This window comes from Amblyomma maculatum, chromosome 1 (assembly GCF_055883805.1).
Source record: "Amblyomma maculatum isolate TAMU_Amacu chromosome 1, ASM5588380v1, whole genome shotgun sequence".
Lineage (NCBI taxonomy): Eukaryota > Metazoa > Arthropoda > Arachnida > Ixodida > Ixodidae > Amblyomma > Amblyomma maculatum.
Genome location: NC_139344.1, coordinates 244,615,278 through 244,631,366, shown reverse-complemented (window position 1 = coordinate 244,631,366; position 16,089 = coordinate 244,615,278). Strand labels below are relative to the sequence as shown.

At 45.1% G+C, this 16,089-nt stretch overlaps 2 protein-coding genes across 2 annotated transcripts; both read left to right on the top strand.

Annotated features, from left to right (window-relative positions):
• Positions 1-2,033: 2,033 nt before the first annotated feature.
• LOC146206117 (pfs47 receptor-like) lies at positions 2,034-7,639 on the top strand. The gene is made up of 2 exons (XM_084608561.1): positions 2,034-2,273; positions 7,368-7,639. Exons 1-2 carry the CDS (start codon positions 2,034-2,036, stop codon positions 7,614-7,616), a joined length of 489 nt encoding a protein of 162 aa, XP_084464687.1. The 3' UTR covers positions 7,617-7,639.
• Positions 7,640-10,034: 2,395 nt separating this feature from the next.
• Positions 10,035-14,665, top strand: LOC146206116 (pfs47 receptor-like). Its single transcript, XM_084608558.1, has 3 exons — positions 10,035-10,154; positions 12,226-12,498; positions 14,417-14,665. Exons 1-3 carry the CDS (start codon positions 10,035-10,037, stop codon positions 14,663-14,665), a joined length of 642 nt encoding a protein of 213 aa, XP_084464684.1.
• Positions 14,666-16,089: the final 1,424 nt, after the last annotated feature.

The following is a 16,089-nucleotide window of genomic DNA, read 5'->3' as shown; positions in this document are numbered from 1 at the left end:
TCTTTCTTAAAGTACCTAGCTGAAAGAGAAAAAAATTTCAGAAAAAAATTTCATTCGGTCTGAAATGACAAAACATTATGCTCCTGATCAGGTCAGCTGAAGGCTACAAGCCTGACTACAAATAGTGTGTAACTTTTATGTGGAACAGAGAGGCGGCAGCGCACCACTGGCCACGAGGGCAGCATTCGATCTACGTTTTATTCTTAAATGATTCTAGAGACGGCTTACCGTAACAATTTGAGGAAAGAAAGAAAGCGAATGTAGCCGTTTCACGTCACGTTTAGGAGCAATGTTAATCGCACTACATTTCTTGGGTCAACCGATCATTCATATACTCTTTACTGCTTGAGCGGCTACTGCGGAAGTTCCCACACCTCCACTGGGGTTCTATTCTTGAGTATCCATTATCCAATTCGGATCCATTTACTCTACCCTGGCTACTTTTGTTGGGTGACAATCAGGCAGGTTGTTCAAGCGTCCACTACCAGGCAATCGGATTTCAGCATTGCCTACATGAATCAACCACCTGTTTGCCTATATGTGCGGGGAGTGGCAATGACTTGCCAACGGCGGGAGCTGCTATCCTACAATTTATCTGACTGGGCGTTAGTTGCATTTTTCGGACGCTGCCGTCATGCTGACATCCAAACACAAGATAAAATAGAAAATTGATACCTGTGGAATACTGACCTTAAATTATGTCCCATAATGACCTCATCAAAAGTTGCTTTTGTCAACAATTATATAGTTAATTTTTCGTCGCAAGGTTTGCTTACTGCGAGCGATCTCTGCTATTCTTATGATCATATTCCCATTTATTATCGGCAGCAAAATCTTACGATCTGCGTGTTTTCAAAAAAAAAAAAAAAAAAAACTAGCGCTGTTTCACTAAATACGTTGACAACCAATTTATTGGTATATCGTTGCCGTCAAGTGGGACAGGTTCTTTCATACTTGCATTAACCTCAGGTGACAATTGAAATAGTTCTTCTTTATGTGGCAGCATCTCGTAAATATTTACCGCAAAAAATATCATCCGCTTGTTACCCAAAGACTGCCATTGTTGCACGGGTATTCAGTTTTCCCGGTCCCTACTCTACAAACACAGTGTTCGGAACTCGCACGAAAGGCTGCCAAAGCGAAACATTTTCGGTTGGGGCTTGAATTCAGAAGCTGCTCGTCTTCGCCCAATTGAGTAAGTTGCAAGTGGAAGAGCTGTAGTGCGACACACGCGCATACCACCGCTGTTAATCTTTTATCTTCAGTTAATCATCTCCTTTTGGTTATTATTTTTTGTGAATGCAAACAACTGAGTAAAAAAAAGATTGTGCTAACCGCGGCAGCTCTTAGTAGCTAAACTGCGGCCGGTGGAAATGAAACGATCAAGGAAATGAAGGAAAGAAAGGGGTGAAAGAAGAAAAAACGGAAAGAAAGCGGTCGCTCACATCAGCTAATCGGCTTATATACTTTTCGGCTATTCAAGACACCCTGTGTGCAAAAGACTGCAACGTGTACCCTTTCTCCGTAGAATGCCCTGCCGCCCCCGCTGCTATCCCCGCGTCCCCACATACCAGACAGGAGGAGCCGCGCAGCGTGCTCCGATTCGAGGCTATTTTCCTCCTCGCCGCGAAAACGGTCTATAAGCAATGAAAACAAATTCAGTTAAAAAATATCTGTACCATCAATGAAGTCAAAATTCGGGCAGCCATAATTTGACGTATGGGCAGGGTGTTGAATAAGTAGTTTATGTTCGACAACTATGTATACACTATAAGTGCCAAGTCACATTTGACTAGGAGCCTGCGTGAACGGTGGTGCATGTCCCACAAGCAAAGAAGCCCGAGTTAATAAACACTCAAGAGTTTATTAGCTTAGAAATTTTGTATGCACGACCATATTGTGTTTCGTGACACCGAATCGAGTGCATCTTGTTGAGTACTCGAAGAACCACTGTTCCATGAGAAAACCGAAAATTTTAGGTGATTCTACTTTCAGAAGCTTTGCAATATGCAAGGTTCTCACCACCTGATGTGATGGTTTTTTTTAACTGCCTTGCACCGATCAGCTACAAGTCGCCATGCGTCTGGGTGACCTGTAAAGAAGGCAACATCCCGGTAAACGCGGTGCCCGGAGGCGACGACACCGGAGGCGAGATCACCTATGTTGGGCGCGCGGTGCACGAGGGCAATGTGATACCTGGCAAGGTGCTCACCATCCTCGCCTACTGCTACGTGGGCCACGACAAAAAGGAACACAAATACCGGGACTACCAGGTGAGCGCAACGGCACTGATTTCTTCATTTTCTCTCACTATTTAACATGCATTGTGTATCACGCTGCTACAGACTCCGCAATATAGGTGCCTAATTATACCGAAATTCCGATCACAAGCGCGGGAAAAATCGCGCATCGCGGAGTCGACAGCAGAACACGCGCCGTGATAGCGGAGAATTTCACAGGTGTGAAAATGAAAGAATCTTGCAGCTCTGTTCCGCCGCTTGCCGCTTACGTACCTCTCATGAAGCAGTGATCCAAGTCAGGTGGGTGTAAGTAGAGATCTTCGATTTTGGTGCTTGTTGGCTCCTATAGAGGGTGGACGGTGGTATGAGAAGCTTAATGTACCGAATAGACTCAAGCCATGAGGGACGTCAGAGGGGGAGGCGCTCCTCATGATTTGAGGCGTCTCTGAAAGGTGGAATAAGAATCAACCTTCCAGATCTCTTGGATGCCGAGTAAGGCACGTTACTCCTGGGCCTTGGTTATAGCGAAGTGTCGGTTGGTCACCTATACGACCTGTAAATGGTGAAATTGGTAGCTTAACACTGTATGCTAATAAATATGTGTGAGATAAGTAAGGCAGAAATTAAGAGATTTGTAATTAATCTAGTAGAAACTACATGTACGCGAAAGAGGCACCGCAAAAGGGGCGGAGACGGGAGCCTTCAACGCTGTCGCGCCATGTGCACTTAAAAGCAGAGCTTAAGGGTAAGCTGCTCTTCCTCTTCCTCTTTGTTTCCTGCAAACTCACACACCACTGAAGGAAAGCTATCAGCACTAACGTTTCACTTCCAGCTAAGGGGCAAGTAATATTGTTGCAAGTTCACGTTTCCTGAGAGAAGAAATTCGCATTGGACTGATAGGTGATGATTATAAGTCCATGTTTCAGGAAATGCCAATGTCGACAAATCATTTATTATTACGATATATTTTACGCAAAAACGAAATTCTTTCCATACCAGGTAGGTGGCTTAGTGCAAAGAGCTCCCACGTTTCTGTACCTCATGAGAGCACCTGAAGTCTAGAACATGTACAGGCCGGGTGATCAGCGACCTTGGCCTGCCACTGAGGAATGTGTTTTGCTTTCCAGAATCTAAACCAAGTCCATGTCGTCCGAAATTCGCGCGCGCACTTTGCAAAGGCAAAAACCTAATTGCTATCAGCATCATCATAATCGTCATTATCACAACGGCGCGCAATGAAGGGCTTTTCACCAGTTAGTCCTGTCCCGTGGCAGCTGCAGCACCCACCTCAACCCAGCAAACTTACTTATCCGCCTGCCTGTGATCTTCTGCGGCATCCTGTCTAGTCTGCCTTCTCTCAGAAGCCAGTTCATTACACTAAGCGACCATCGCTTATGTTGCCTTCGAGTGGCCTAGTCTGGTCGTTCAGTTCAGTTCAGTCGTTCAGTCGTGTCCGACTCTTCGTGACACTATGGACCATGTCACGCCACGCTTTCCGGTCTCTCACTATCTTCCTAACATCACATAACGTCATCTGCAGTGCCTCGAGGATGCCATCTAACCATCGCGGTCGCTGCCTACACCTCTCCGGTGACCCTCAACCTTTCCCAACATCAAATCTTTCTCCAGCGCCTCCTCTCTTCTCATCGGATGACCAAAGTAGCTGAGCTTTGACTTTAGAATTTGACCCTCCAATGAGCAGTCAGGGTTTATGGTCGACAATATCGACTGATTTGATCTTCTGGCCGTCCAAGAAACTCTAAGAGTTTCCGCCAGCACCACAATTCAAACGCGTCAATTCTTCGGCGGTCAGCCTTCTTCACAGTCCAACTCTCGCATCCACACATCACAACTGGAAATGCCATAGCACGAGTTATACGGATCTTGGTTGGCAGTGTAATGTCTCTGCTCTTTACGAGGCGGTCAAGGCTAGCCATGGCTCTCTTTCCCAGAAGGAGGCGTCTCCTAATTTCATGGCTGCAGTCTCCTTCCGGGGTAATCTTGGAGCCCAAGAAGAGAAAATCTGTGACAGCTTCCACTCCTTGTCCCTTGATGCTCCAGGACCTGATAGGGCAAGACGCCATGATCTTTGTCTTTTTAATGTTCAGTTTAAGCCCAAACTTCTCACTCTCTTCTTGTACGCGCATCAGAAGTCTCTTGAGTTCCACTTCACTTTCTGCCATTAAAGTGGTATCATCCGCATATCTAAGGTAGTCTGGTCGTGCTTATTGCTTATTCTCAATTTCAACAGGGATGTCATTGTCTCAGGTTTACTCCTTAATCAATCCAGCTCTCTTCCTGACTCTTAGTATGTTGCATATACAGCCCTTGTCAAAGGTGTAGATCCCACGGAGTATGCTCCTGAGTCGTGCAGTGGCGCTGATGTAGCCTTAGTGGAGGTCTTTCCCATCGGAGAGGGTAGCACAAAAAATCTTCTTACCATCAAACTATTCGGAACACAGAAGATGTTTTACAAACCGCACGAAGTGGCTCAGAAGCAGACCAACTGGGCTCTAGAGTTTTGACAAAGACGGTACATATGATTTTCCTTTCTTTCCGTTACTCCGCTGTCCTCACTCTAACTTCGGTCCTTTTTTCTATAGCCTCTAAGTTTCTGAGTACCGGAAGGATACAGCTGTTGACGATAAGCTGTCATTCATGGCCTGCGGTCCTGCCAATGCACTTGACTTCATTCTCATTAATCATCTATCATTTCGGACCCATAAGCAAAAATACCGCGACGTCCATGGCACGAGATTCGAATTCCGCCCATGAACGGTGCCACAACGTATGTAAGATGATATGATAGCCATGAATGTATGACCTTAACTACAAAATGAGCCCAGATAGTCATGAATCCTAACTCATTTTTATTATACAACGTAGCGAGACAGGGTACTTCGCAACGTAACATAAGTTGTAGAGAGTCTGTACGAACATTAAGCTCAATCATTACTCACAGTTATATGCATGAGTCATGACTAAAATTCGTTTTGTAATGTCGCATGACTCAGTACTTTACGAAGTAGCGTAATGTTTTGTGTAGGCTTGGTATAAACGCCACGTATAAGCATGGCTCGCAGTCTAAATGATGTCTTTTGACTCATAGTCACTACAGCAGTAGGTGCTGAGTTGGGCGAGTTGATTTGTGTGCTTCTGTTACTTTGTCTTTCGTCCTTTTGAGCTGTTTTCCCATTCAAAATGATCATAGTCATTATGCTATGTAGCATGAGTAGCGACCATTTATTTATTAGCGAAATGAAGGCAAGGTGTAGAGTTTGTACAACCATTACGCATAATCATGACTCATAGTGTATGTAACACAGCATGACTCTGCACTTGATAAAATAGTGAATTTATTTCACATTCTCGCATGCAAAAGCAGTCTCCTGGTCATTCCGCTACCGTGATCTAGGTTAGCTGTTACATTTCTGCATGAAGGAGACACATTTCCTGGCCCTTTTTTAGGCCTACTTTGTGCTTTGCCTGTCTAGATCAATAATAATAACTGGTGAACGCAACGTCATCAGTGAATAGGAGATTACAGAAGTGTGAACCAATAACCCTAACTGCTTGCACTTCACGTCTCTGAATACTTCCTTTAATCAAGTGGTTAACAGTACTATGGGTATCGTATCACCTTGCCAAACAGCTTTTCTTACGTGAATTTTATTATTTTCTTTATAGAGGACTATGGATGCTGCTACAGCCACTTCAAAGACAGGTCAAAATATTTGGATGGGCACCAATTTTCTGACGAAGCTTTACCTAAACAAAGGAAAGTAAATGAGCTGAAATTAGAAACATTTAGATAGGATGGGAGTCGAAACTTTGTGGGACCTTCAGATTGCCAGATGGCTACGTGCGCTGTCCACAGGTCACGAATGCCCGTTGGCTAGAGCTGCACACAGGGAAGTAGTGAATGCGTGGTGTAGTCATAAGTTTAATAAACGACTAGAAACTCACATAAAAAATTAGTTGAATTACCAAAATACACAAGAAGCAAAATCAAAACGTTCAAAAATAAAAATAGAAAGCAAAGAAAACAAACCTCACTAACGCTAGCATGTTCATACTCCCGGCCTCACAGCACGTATGCGGTTCAGGAGCTCTTCGTATCTTTTCTATCGCCTTCGTCTACTGCCTCCTCGTCGTCTTCGTGTTCGTTTCCGCTGTTGTGAATAGCATGGCTGACCTCTCCCGCCACCTACACGGCAATGTTGCGCCGTTAAAGACATATGGGTCGCCGTTCGGTTGTCTAGTTGAGCTTGTCTCTGTATTGTTAACCAGGTCAGCCCTGCAGGGCGGACACAGAAATATATTTTAAAGGTGTGAATGGCAAAGGGGCAAAAAAGTGATTTCAAGAAGCTGAGGCACAAAGTAAGGTTTAAAAGCTGTGAAAAATATGTCGCGCTACGCGCACTAAGTCCTGTGCAACCTTTTGAAGAAAGTCAGTCAGTCAACCACTCAGTCCAAGCATTTTATCGGAACTGAAAGGACATCTGCCTGCTTATGGACGTGGAGTGGCATAAAATATTCTTGAAAAAAGGCGAAGATGTCGGTTGTTGTTTTTTGTTTTTCTTTTTGAGAAATGCCGAAGATCTGTAGCTTGGTTTTTATGCCGGTGTTGGGCTAGGTCCGAATCTGGTACATGGCGACTGCATGTCCTGAATGCAACGGTGACTTGTGTTTTCAGGGCAGGTGTTTAATGATGGTGCATGTGTTATTGAAGCATCTGCGCCATTTGGTTGCTTAGATGTGATCTTAGTGTCTTCCCCACCTGCTGCCATCTTTGGGGGTTAGTGCGAAACTTGTTTTCAATTTGAGGGCCGCTACTCGCGTAAAAATGTAGTGGTTTAGCTTTCAAAACAAACTCAGCAGAAGGTATCAGTAAGGATCCAACAAATGGCTCATAAAAACAAAAAGAAAAGGTGCGACAAATCAAGTGACGCTCATTATTTCTCCAGTATCGCCTGTCAAAATGAGGACGTTTCCAAATGTGAAAAATGAGGTGTCTTTGTTCTTCGGACCCTATTGTCCGCTTCTCACGTCATTTGATCGATGGAATAGTGTATTACCAATCAAAGCCAGTGTAGTCACACTCCGCTTTTTAACTCTGGTTCGCAGGCGCTCGTCTGCGATGGTGCATGCCTGGAGTGGCAGGCGGCTACTAATGGCGCAGTGCCGAACGGAGCCATCCAAGGGGGTGTGACTTCCGATGGAGAGCCGCTCTACGTTGCACGCGCTCTCTACAAGGGAATGAAGACTGTCGGCAGGCTGCAGCCTTCTCAGCGCTGCGCGATAGTCACCTACGGCGGCGAAGAGCATCGCTACACCGACTACGAGGTCCTCGTCTGCAAGACAGTCAACTTCTGAGAACATCTCAAACAGCATCTGCAACTACAATAGCAGTGAATCCTGCCGGAAATTGGTCGCGAACGACGGAGGTACCTGTGGGCATATGGCTTTAATTTGCGCAGTCTTCGTTGAAGGGTATGGATAGATAGAGATAGACAGATAAATCTTTATTCATAAAGATGAATAAGGTACAGGAAATTCGCCCAGTTACAGAAATATGCGCCAGATGGCATTGTCTGGAAGCGAGGGCGGTTACCTTGCGCTCCTGGCGGCATGACTGAAATTGTGAATAAATTGAAATCAAAATGAGCGAGAAGAAATGGCTGGCTGTGATTAAAAAGAAGTGACACTGAATGAGTGTATTTCGACTATATGTGCTTAGACATTGCGGGCGGGGCCACTAAAAGGAGCACTCTGTACCGCTTGGAGAGCAGAGATCTACGCTTGTAGCGGGACTCCATCATCCACATCATCATCGCCGTGGTTGTCGCACTCATATTCATGAATTTTTATCAAATGCATTTACAACACCACTAATCGAGGACACATTAGCCAGTCTTCCTTAACTCATTGCTTTATATATGCCTAAGGTGACGCCAACAACGTTTTTCTTACATTGCCGTTTTTCCCATGGTCGTTCAGAGAAGCAGCCAGTTTTTCTCCTCCGATCCTTACATGCAACACATGATCAGAGCAGAACAGCAGTCGAGCTCGCATGATTCACTTGTAAAGAAGCTAAACTAGACGGAAATATTTAACACCAAATTGTGACCTTAATTCACTCGTCAAAGCAGCTTCGAACCGGCTCAGAGCACATCCAAGTGGACGTTCAGAGAAAAAGCTTAGAAATACAGAAACGCGAAACGATAGTTGCATGTGGAACAGATATGTATTCTCGCTAGTTAATTTGCAGTGAATCCGCTTTAGGGCATTCATGTAATTTCGGAAACCCATGTGTTCAAAAGGCTTGACACTGTGGATAGCTCAGTTCGTCTGGAAAAACTAAGCCATTATTCACATCGGTTGTCATAAAAAAGCAGTAGTGCACTTCATGCACCCTTCTCCTCTATTGGTGATTGTTATGCCAATATTATAATTGTTTCAGAGGCAGTTCCATAAAACAGAGGCTTAGCCGCACGACTGTACACTGCGATAAGGTCGAATGTACACTAAGATATCAGTTCATACCGAGGAGACCTCTAGCCATTTGCCTGAACGGCGACGTACATGCACAATGTAATCAGCTCGCTTTGATAATGCTTTAGCGCAAAAGCTAGGAGAAGGAATGCAAGGAAGACAGGGCAGAAAAAGCATTCACTATAGTCACCTTTTTTTCAGTTCCTCTCCTAGATTACGCGCTGATTTGTGCAGAACATGCAGTCAGCCCATATGTAGGCTTATTACATGACGAGTAGTTATCGGCAGGGAATTTGGGTCATCGTTAACTGCACTTGACTTTGAGTGAACTCGGAAGTGTATGGGCGCTGCATCTATCTCACGAGCTTTCATTGCGGGCGGCATAAAATAGGCCAATATCTGCAGGGAATTTAGTCGAATATTATTAGAAAACTGCGTGCGGATAAGGAAGTCCTCGACTGAAATAAATCGCGTACAAAGTAGAAACTTACGCCATGGTGTTGCGTATACGTGGCGCAAGCGATATTGCTACCCGGACCGACACCTGCCTATACCGCCTAGGAAGAAAAAAAAAAAAAAAAGGTTGGGGGGTGGCACCGTCAGTGTTTTTGTGAGTGTTGAATTGCTTAGCTGCAGGAAGCATGTTTTGTTACCTGATGATTTAATGCGTCAATGAAAAATGAAATGCAAAGTACGATAAGGGAGGGCTCGACAATATATTGCGGGTGCAATTTCATAGAAGCGATGGATTCCTTAAAAAAATCACGCATGTGAAAGTGCCGGTACACTTGTTACCAGGGCTATGACCATTCGAATGTTTTTATCCTGAATAATAATCTTCACCTCTTTCTGATACACTTGACTTCTGCGAAGTAATATAGGGACGGAAATTTATCGAGCCCTCGATTTCTGTGGGTGCTTTATTGGGTCCGCCCCGCCGCTGTGGCTCAGTGATCAGGGCGCTCGACAGCTGTACCCAAGGACGCGGGAGCGAATCCCGACCGCGGCGGCCGCTTTTCGATGGAGGCGAAAAGCTAGGAGCGCGTGTATATTGCAATGTCAGTGCTTGCTAAAGAACCCCAAGTGGCCTAAATTTCTGAAGCCCTCTACTACGGCATCCCTCATAATCAGTGTCGGATCAATGGACTTACATAGCAAATCCAGTGTTCCTTTGTGATCTTCCCCATAGGGCGATCACAAAGCAACTCGAGATAGTACCTTACGTTCTGCTGAAGTGAGGAGAACAGAGCTAACAGTCAACATTCTGGCAAAAACCTTATTGATTTTCTGCTCTGCCTGATGGGTGAAGGCTCAGATGCCACTCACCCACTAGCTTGTTGGGGACGTTGGCCCGGCCCCGGTGCTGCGCTCACGTCAGACGGGGTGTCGTTCATCTCGTCAGCTGTGTTTGCCTGCTCGGTGCGTCACGCGATCGGTTTTTTTTTTTTTCTTTTCTCGGGGCGTCTCGGCAGGCATCGATGTGACGAGTCGGGGCCTTGGGCTTCTCGGAAGTATCGGCTAGCGGTCAGTTTACAACGGCTGAGGTGAGGTCCGGCATCGCTGACTCTACCAGCGCGATCTTACGTATTTCTTAATCGCCTATCTCTGCACGACTTCACTGTCTCTCCTGAAGAGCCGAACTTGCGGAGGCGCTCACGCCGTCCCTCTCACGAGCATCGCCATCCTCCTCTGCGAACGGGGCATCGCGTTGCCGGCGTTCGCCTCTGTTCGGCCCGTAGTGCGCTTCGCAGTCCTCTTCAGCGGCTTTTGCGACTTTTGTTTTCTTCCAGCCGGAAACGGCATGACTGCTCCGTGCTCCTGCCGGCCGGCCGACGTTTTGTCGCCCCTCAAATCCTTCCGCTCCACCAGCGCCGTCGAAGATGCAACGGTGATCATAACTCACGAAACCGGGTGGACATGGCAAGCACATGTCGGCAGAATAAGTTCTTGGAAGCGCAAGGGCACAATGATCTAGTGAACCAGCCTAAGCGCGTTAAGGCCTACACACATTGGACCTTGAATTTGGCAAAGGAGACCAACTACACGAAAGGGAATCGGGCCCGCGCTCTAACATCCCCACCTCTGGGTTTGGGAAATTGTACAAAACGAATCCTACGATTTCCAAGAACATACCAAAAACATCGATTAGCCTAAAAAATCACTATTTTTCAATCGTCGGCTATTGCTATGCTCACACGTGTGCTCACTATCTTGAAAATCGACTTTTTCTTTTTCAAATTGGAGCAGGTACCGCACTCAGATCCAGTCATTAAGCTACATGACGGTTCACCTTCCATGGGGCCACTTCAGGTCTTGATACCAGATAAAAAAAAATCCTTATAAAAGTCGATGAAAGTCGTGTGTAATGCTTTCGGCTCAAGCAAACAATGTCAATTTAGACAAATTACTTTGTCGATCTAGCAGATTGCGATGAAAATTAAAAAAAAAAAACTACTCCTAATATATATCCCTTAAAAATCGCTAACTGCGTTACTTTTAAAAGCACGGAAACTGACAGTTGTACTAAAAGAGCTGTGATCGCGGATAATTGCAGCTCAGCATAGTGACTCTAAGTCAGACTATTGATTTTAGCACTGCGTAGCGACCCATGTACCCATACAACGTGTAATCTTGGAAGTTACAGCAAGTTAATGGTATTTTAATGGTATTTATTGGTAGTTTAAAAAGGACAGCAAATGAACGCGGTGTAAAGGAGCCATGAAAGGGAAAAAAGAAACAGACTGAAACGAGACAACTACGACCCGCGAACTACCTGTGTCTAAAGAAACAGACATTGTTGAGCCCAAAGGTATTCATGAGTGACAAATTGGTAGTTTATTTTCATAATATCCTTAATCTAAAAGCAAAAATTGAAATTACACTTTTTTTTTTTTCACTGATTTATGTAACCGAGTGCAATCACATATATAAACAGAACTACAGATATGACGCAAATTCAGTATGATTCAAAACTATGCTGGGCGCTAAATCAGGCAAAAAGGACTCCGTGTAGATCCCGAATACGAGTTCCTGGCTGGCGTCACATGCATGAAATCAAACACCCTCGACAAGCAGAGAAAGAGTATTAGAGAGATGCTGCGATAACAAGCGCGGTAGAGTTGATTCGCTTAACGCTGTTTGCCAAAGCACCATGTTCCTGATTTCTTTATCGCGAATTTCAGCATTTAGAGGCTACTGCAGTCACACTACTTAAAGCACCCATTATACGAGAGAAATCACTGACAGCGCAGAAAGAACCATTCCGATCAACGGCAGCCACATATGGCCGACTACGGACGGAAGTTTTAACTGCGTGGTTGCACCACAATGTGCGGCGTATATAGATTGGTTGTCTGGAAATCTGCACGGTATGTATGTTAGTGAATGCGCCAGAGGTGGAGGAAGTGGCATGGCTTGGCACTGAATTCCTTAGGCCCTTACGAGAGCACTCAGGACAGTCATGCCCACCGGGGTAGACACCCACTACTAGACGCGCTTGGAATTTCCACATAAGGGTGTCATAAGCCCTTACTCATATTACCTCGCAGCCAGCCAGTACAGCCCACCATGCCACTGGGTTTTGTGCCGCGGAGACAGCATCCCTAACAATGCTGTGTCTGGCGGTAAAGACGTGGGAGGCGCGACCCTCTTCGTAGGGCGTGTCGCCCATGGCGGTGACGTGCTACCGGGAAAAGTGTCCCGTTCGCATGGTGCCTGTTATGTGTCTTTCGAAGATCTCGAGCACAAGTACAAGGAATACCAGGTAAGTGAACTGTCGTCATGACTGAGTCTCTTCGTCCGAACAAAAAATCTATGGAGACGCTTAAGCAGCGCACAAAGATTTGACGCAATAGTGTGCATGCTTTTCCGACACGTTAAATGACAGGTCACAGTAATGGTCAAAGGCGCGATGACAGGTCACAGTAATAGCCTCCATTCGGCAGAACGAGGTGTATACGCTATCGCGTAAAATTAGAAGGGGCTTATGCCTGCCCAAACATATTAAGAAGTGCAAAATCATGGTTTTTCATGGTTTTGCTGGGTGATTTTGTACTCAGAGATTGGCACAGAGTTTGGAAAAGTGCTAATTATATTTAGTAGGTTAGATTTTTGGGAAACCGAAAGGTGCCGTATTTCTTTCATTTCTCGGCGCACTGCAACACTTACAATTACTGCCATCAGATTTGGAGGCACATACGTTTTCGGTTGACTACTAGATGGACGCTAAAGGGAAAATAAAATGATATATATGGCACCACCCTGAACTTTGTGCAAAAAACGGTTGCATCCTAGTTTGATACGAAATTATGTGCGTCTTGTTTCGCGACAAGTTTTGGCGCCTTCCTCTCAAACCTAAGACACGACGGCGCGCATCTTCGACCGAACAAGCTGTATGCGCTATTTATTGCATATAATCACATGTTTTGCTTTTTTTCGCATTCCAGTTTTCTTTCCAGTATCATTATAAAGCCGCGGGAAAAGTAAAAAGAGCCCCTCCTTCCCCCCCCGCCCCTTTTGTTAGCCACGAAGTTATCTTATTTAAGCAACAGCGTTATGATTAGTTATAACCCACACTCAGAAAGTGCGCAATTTCTCGGACATTCTGAATGCAATTGTTTCGCATATTGTTAAACATCATGATAACAATGAATACACCCGTATATGTTCGATAGTTATACTGCAATTTATTTTCAAAAACGTGCCCCATTGGTTTTCTATAGCGGACTCACTTTTCAGAAGGAAAATTTTTCAATGCATCCGAGGTTTAGACCTCTTCACTCATTATGTTCATAAAGTATTTTGCCATTCTTAACAGCTGCCTCAAAATTACTTGAAAACACACCCCAATTGTTTTCTGAGGAAAGCCTTAACTTCTCGTTTTCGGAACAGCAGAAAATTCAAAAGCAAATTTTCTCTACATATCGAAATCTTAGACCAATTGTATCATAGGGCCATGAAGGTATATGTTGCAATATTCGGGAGCAGCTTCACAATTATTTTCAAAAAGGCTGCCCATTGGTTTTATATGGCGTTTTTAGCTACTCACTACGAGCGCAGCAAAACTTTTAGAAGTACCGTGTTGCCATGCATCGACATGACTATAACAGTCTATCTGACAATATCCGATAGATGCCTCAGAAGTAAAAGGTGATCAGATATCAGACCTCAGTCTAATGTAACCATACATCCTTTATGTTGACACCCCCCACCCTCCGGCCTTCTGGCTCTCTCTCTCTCTCTCTCCGAAGGTTCAAATGTCCGGCCACTGGCACCCTGTGGGTGTCGCTGATGAAATCACTATCTAGAACTTTGTGCTGGACAATTTATTTGTGCGAGAAGAAGAAATTGTCGGAGCTTGGGCTTTCAAAGTTTCTGAATTTTCAGAACTACTGCGCATTTGCTTTCTGTACACAATAACCAAAAAGTGTATACAAAAACACTGCATGAGAGCGGCATGAGTTTAAAATAGCCATTTGTCTGTTGTCGTGAACCGTAAACAGCAGTGTTAATTTTTCAAGTTTAATTCTCTTTTGTTAAAATGTTTACTAAAATGGCTTGCGATAAAAGTCCACAGTTATCTAAGGGTCGACCTTACGCTGCCGCTATCAAAAATGACTGAACGCAGAAAAAGAAACACGGATGGCACCATACAACATGGAAATCGCTGCTTTGTTTCGCAGGTGCTCGTCTCCAACGGCGCTCCACTCTCGTGGCTGCCAGCATCTGTCGGTCAAGTGCCGAGCGGAGCCATCCAAGGGGGTGTGACCGGCCTCGGCGAGCCACTCTACATCGGCCGTGCCCGCCACGGAAGCACGCTAACCATCGGCAAGGTCCATCCGTCCTTGAAGTGCTTGTACGTCCCCTACGATGGCAAAGAGCACAAGTACGCCGAGTACGAGGTCCTTGTCTGTGACGTACTCAACTTCTGAGGAGCCACGGGCTGATGTGACGGAATCCATGAAACATTAGTTCTCGTTGGGAATGAGCGGCAAAATTGCTTACCGTATCAAATGATTGATCTGTTATCTTCGCACGGGAAAATTGGAGGACAAACAAGGAGCGGCGATTTCCGGAGCGGGTGCTGAGAGAGTACTTTCGTTCATGTTACTTATCAGGAGTGGGCCACAAGGTCCCGTCATAATCAATAGCCCAGCATGTGTCACTGTCTGTACTCGACAATAAATTACCACTGGATCGAAAAGAAGGTAAATAAAAAGTAGAACGTAATGATTAGCTTTCGGTGACTGATACCATTTACGTTTAATTGCAGCTATTTGTGCCGTGTAACTTGCATGTTCTACGTTTGGGTCTAACGTATTGGAGCGAATTGTTGTATTTTTTGTGAATTCTTATCCACACATGCCATAGTAAATCGGAGGAGCGGCAACGCTGCTTATCACTCATATGCTGTTACATTGCACGTCATGAAATAAAATTACTTTACTAAATCTACCTAAGGACTATTGCAGCCCGGAGACTTGACTGCCAGATATTGGGCACTACTGCCTTGAATAACAGGTGCGTTTTCCACCTATAAACATTCCCCGGTATATTCCAGCAAAAACAAAACAAATCTCCAGAACAATGCTCAAAATACTACTGAACGCCTAAGCGTTTATTTCTAACGTTTATTTTCACTTTTCTCTAGTAATGTAGTATACGAAGGGAGCCAACAGCCACTAGCATAAAAGAAAGCGTAGGAGATGTTTTTATCAATGCTAATAAATAATTAATTGTGGATGTAGCTGGCTAGAAAGTAAAAAAAAAACTGCCACGTTTCCGCCGGTGGTATCAGAACTCACGACCTCCGAATTGCGCGTTCAGTCCTCTGCCAACTAAGCTATGGCGGCTGCTGTTCAATCTTCTACCTTCTTGGGTACGTTCGCTACCAACACCCTCCTCCACAGTAGCGGACGAGGACTTCATGTGATACCCCAAGTGTCATGTAGAACTTGATGTAACGCGGGCGGAGTGGGACCTGTGACAACCCTCTTATACTACCTATGACATCAAGGCTTCCAGATTCGAAGCCCTTGTTAAGCTAATCCACAGATCAATGTAGAGGAAATTAGAAGACTCAATACGAGATAAATACGAAGCAAGTTAACGGCCACTTACGCAGATGAATGCGTAGGAGATTATATTGTTACGAGATGGCAAGCCGATGCACACAGAGAACAGAGAGAGAAAAGATGGTCGATTACTGAGAGATTATTTAATGAATTGCGGTGGGGCCTAGTGCGAGCGTTCCTGCCCGCGCCACTGCCCGCTTCTTCCTCGTCCGTAACATTGCCCGGGGCCAACAAGTGATCGCCCCGATCGTGGACGAGGAAGTTTTCCAATGTTGATGCGA

Bases quoted from the DNA above. Each gene is read 5' to 3' on its own strand.
- LOC146206116 (XM_084608558.1), top strand. From the start codon at position 10,035: ATGGGTGAAGGCTCAGATGCCACTCACCCACTAGCTTGTTGGGGACGT. The intron at 10,155-12,225 runs GTGCGTCACGCG...ACCCACTACTAG, and splicing joins CAGCTGTGTTTGCCTGCTCG to ACGCGCTTGGAATTTCCACA. The intron at 12,499-14,416 runs GTAAGTGAACTG...TTTGTTTCGCAG, and splicing joins ACAAGTACAAGGAATACCAG to GTGCTCGTCTCCAACGGCGC.
- LOC146206117 (XM_084608561.1), top strand. From the start codon at position 2,034: ATGGTTTTTTTTAACTGCCTTGCACCGATCAGCTACAAGTCGCCATGC. The intron at 2,274-7,367 runs GTGAGCGCAACG...TCTGGTTCGCAG, and splicing joins ACAAATACCGGGACTACCAG to GCGCTCGTCTGCGATGGTGC.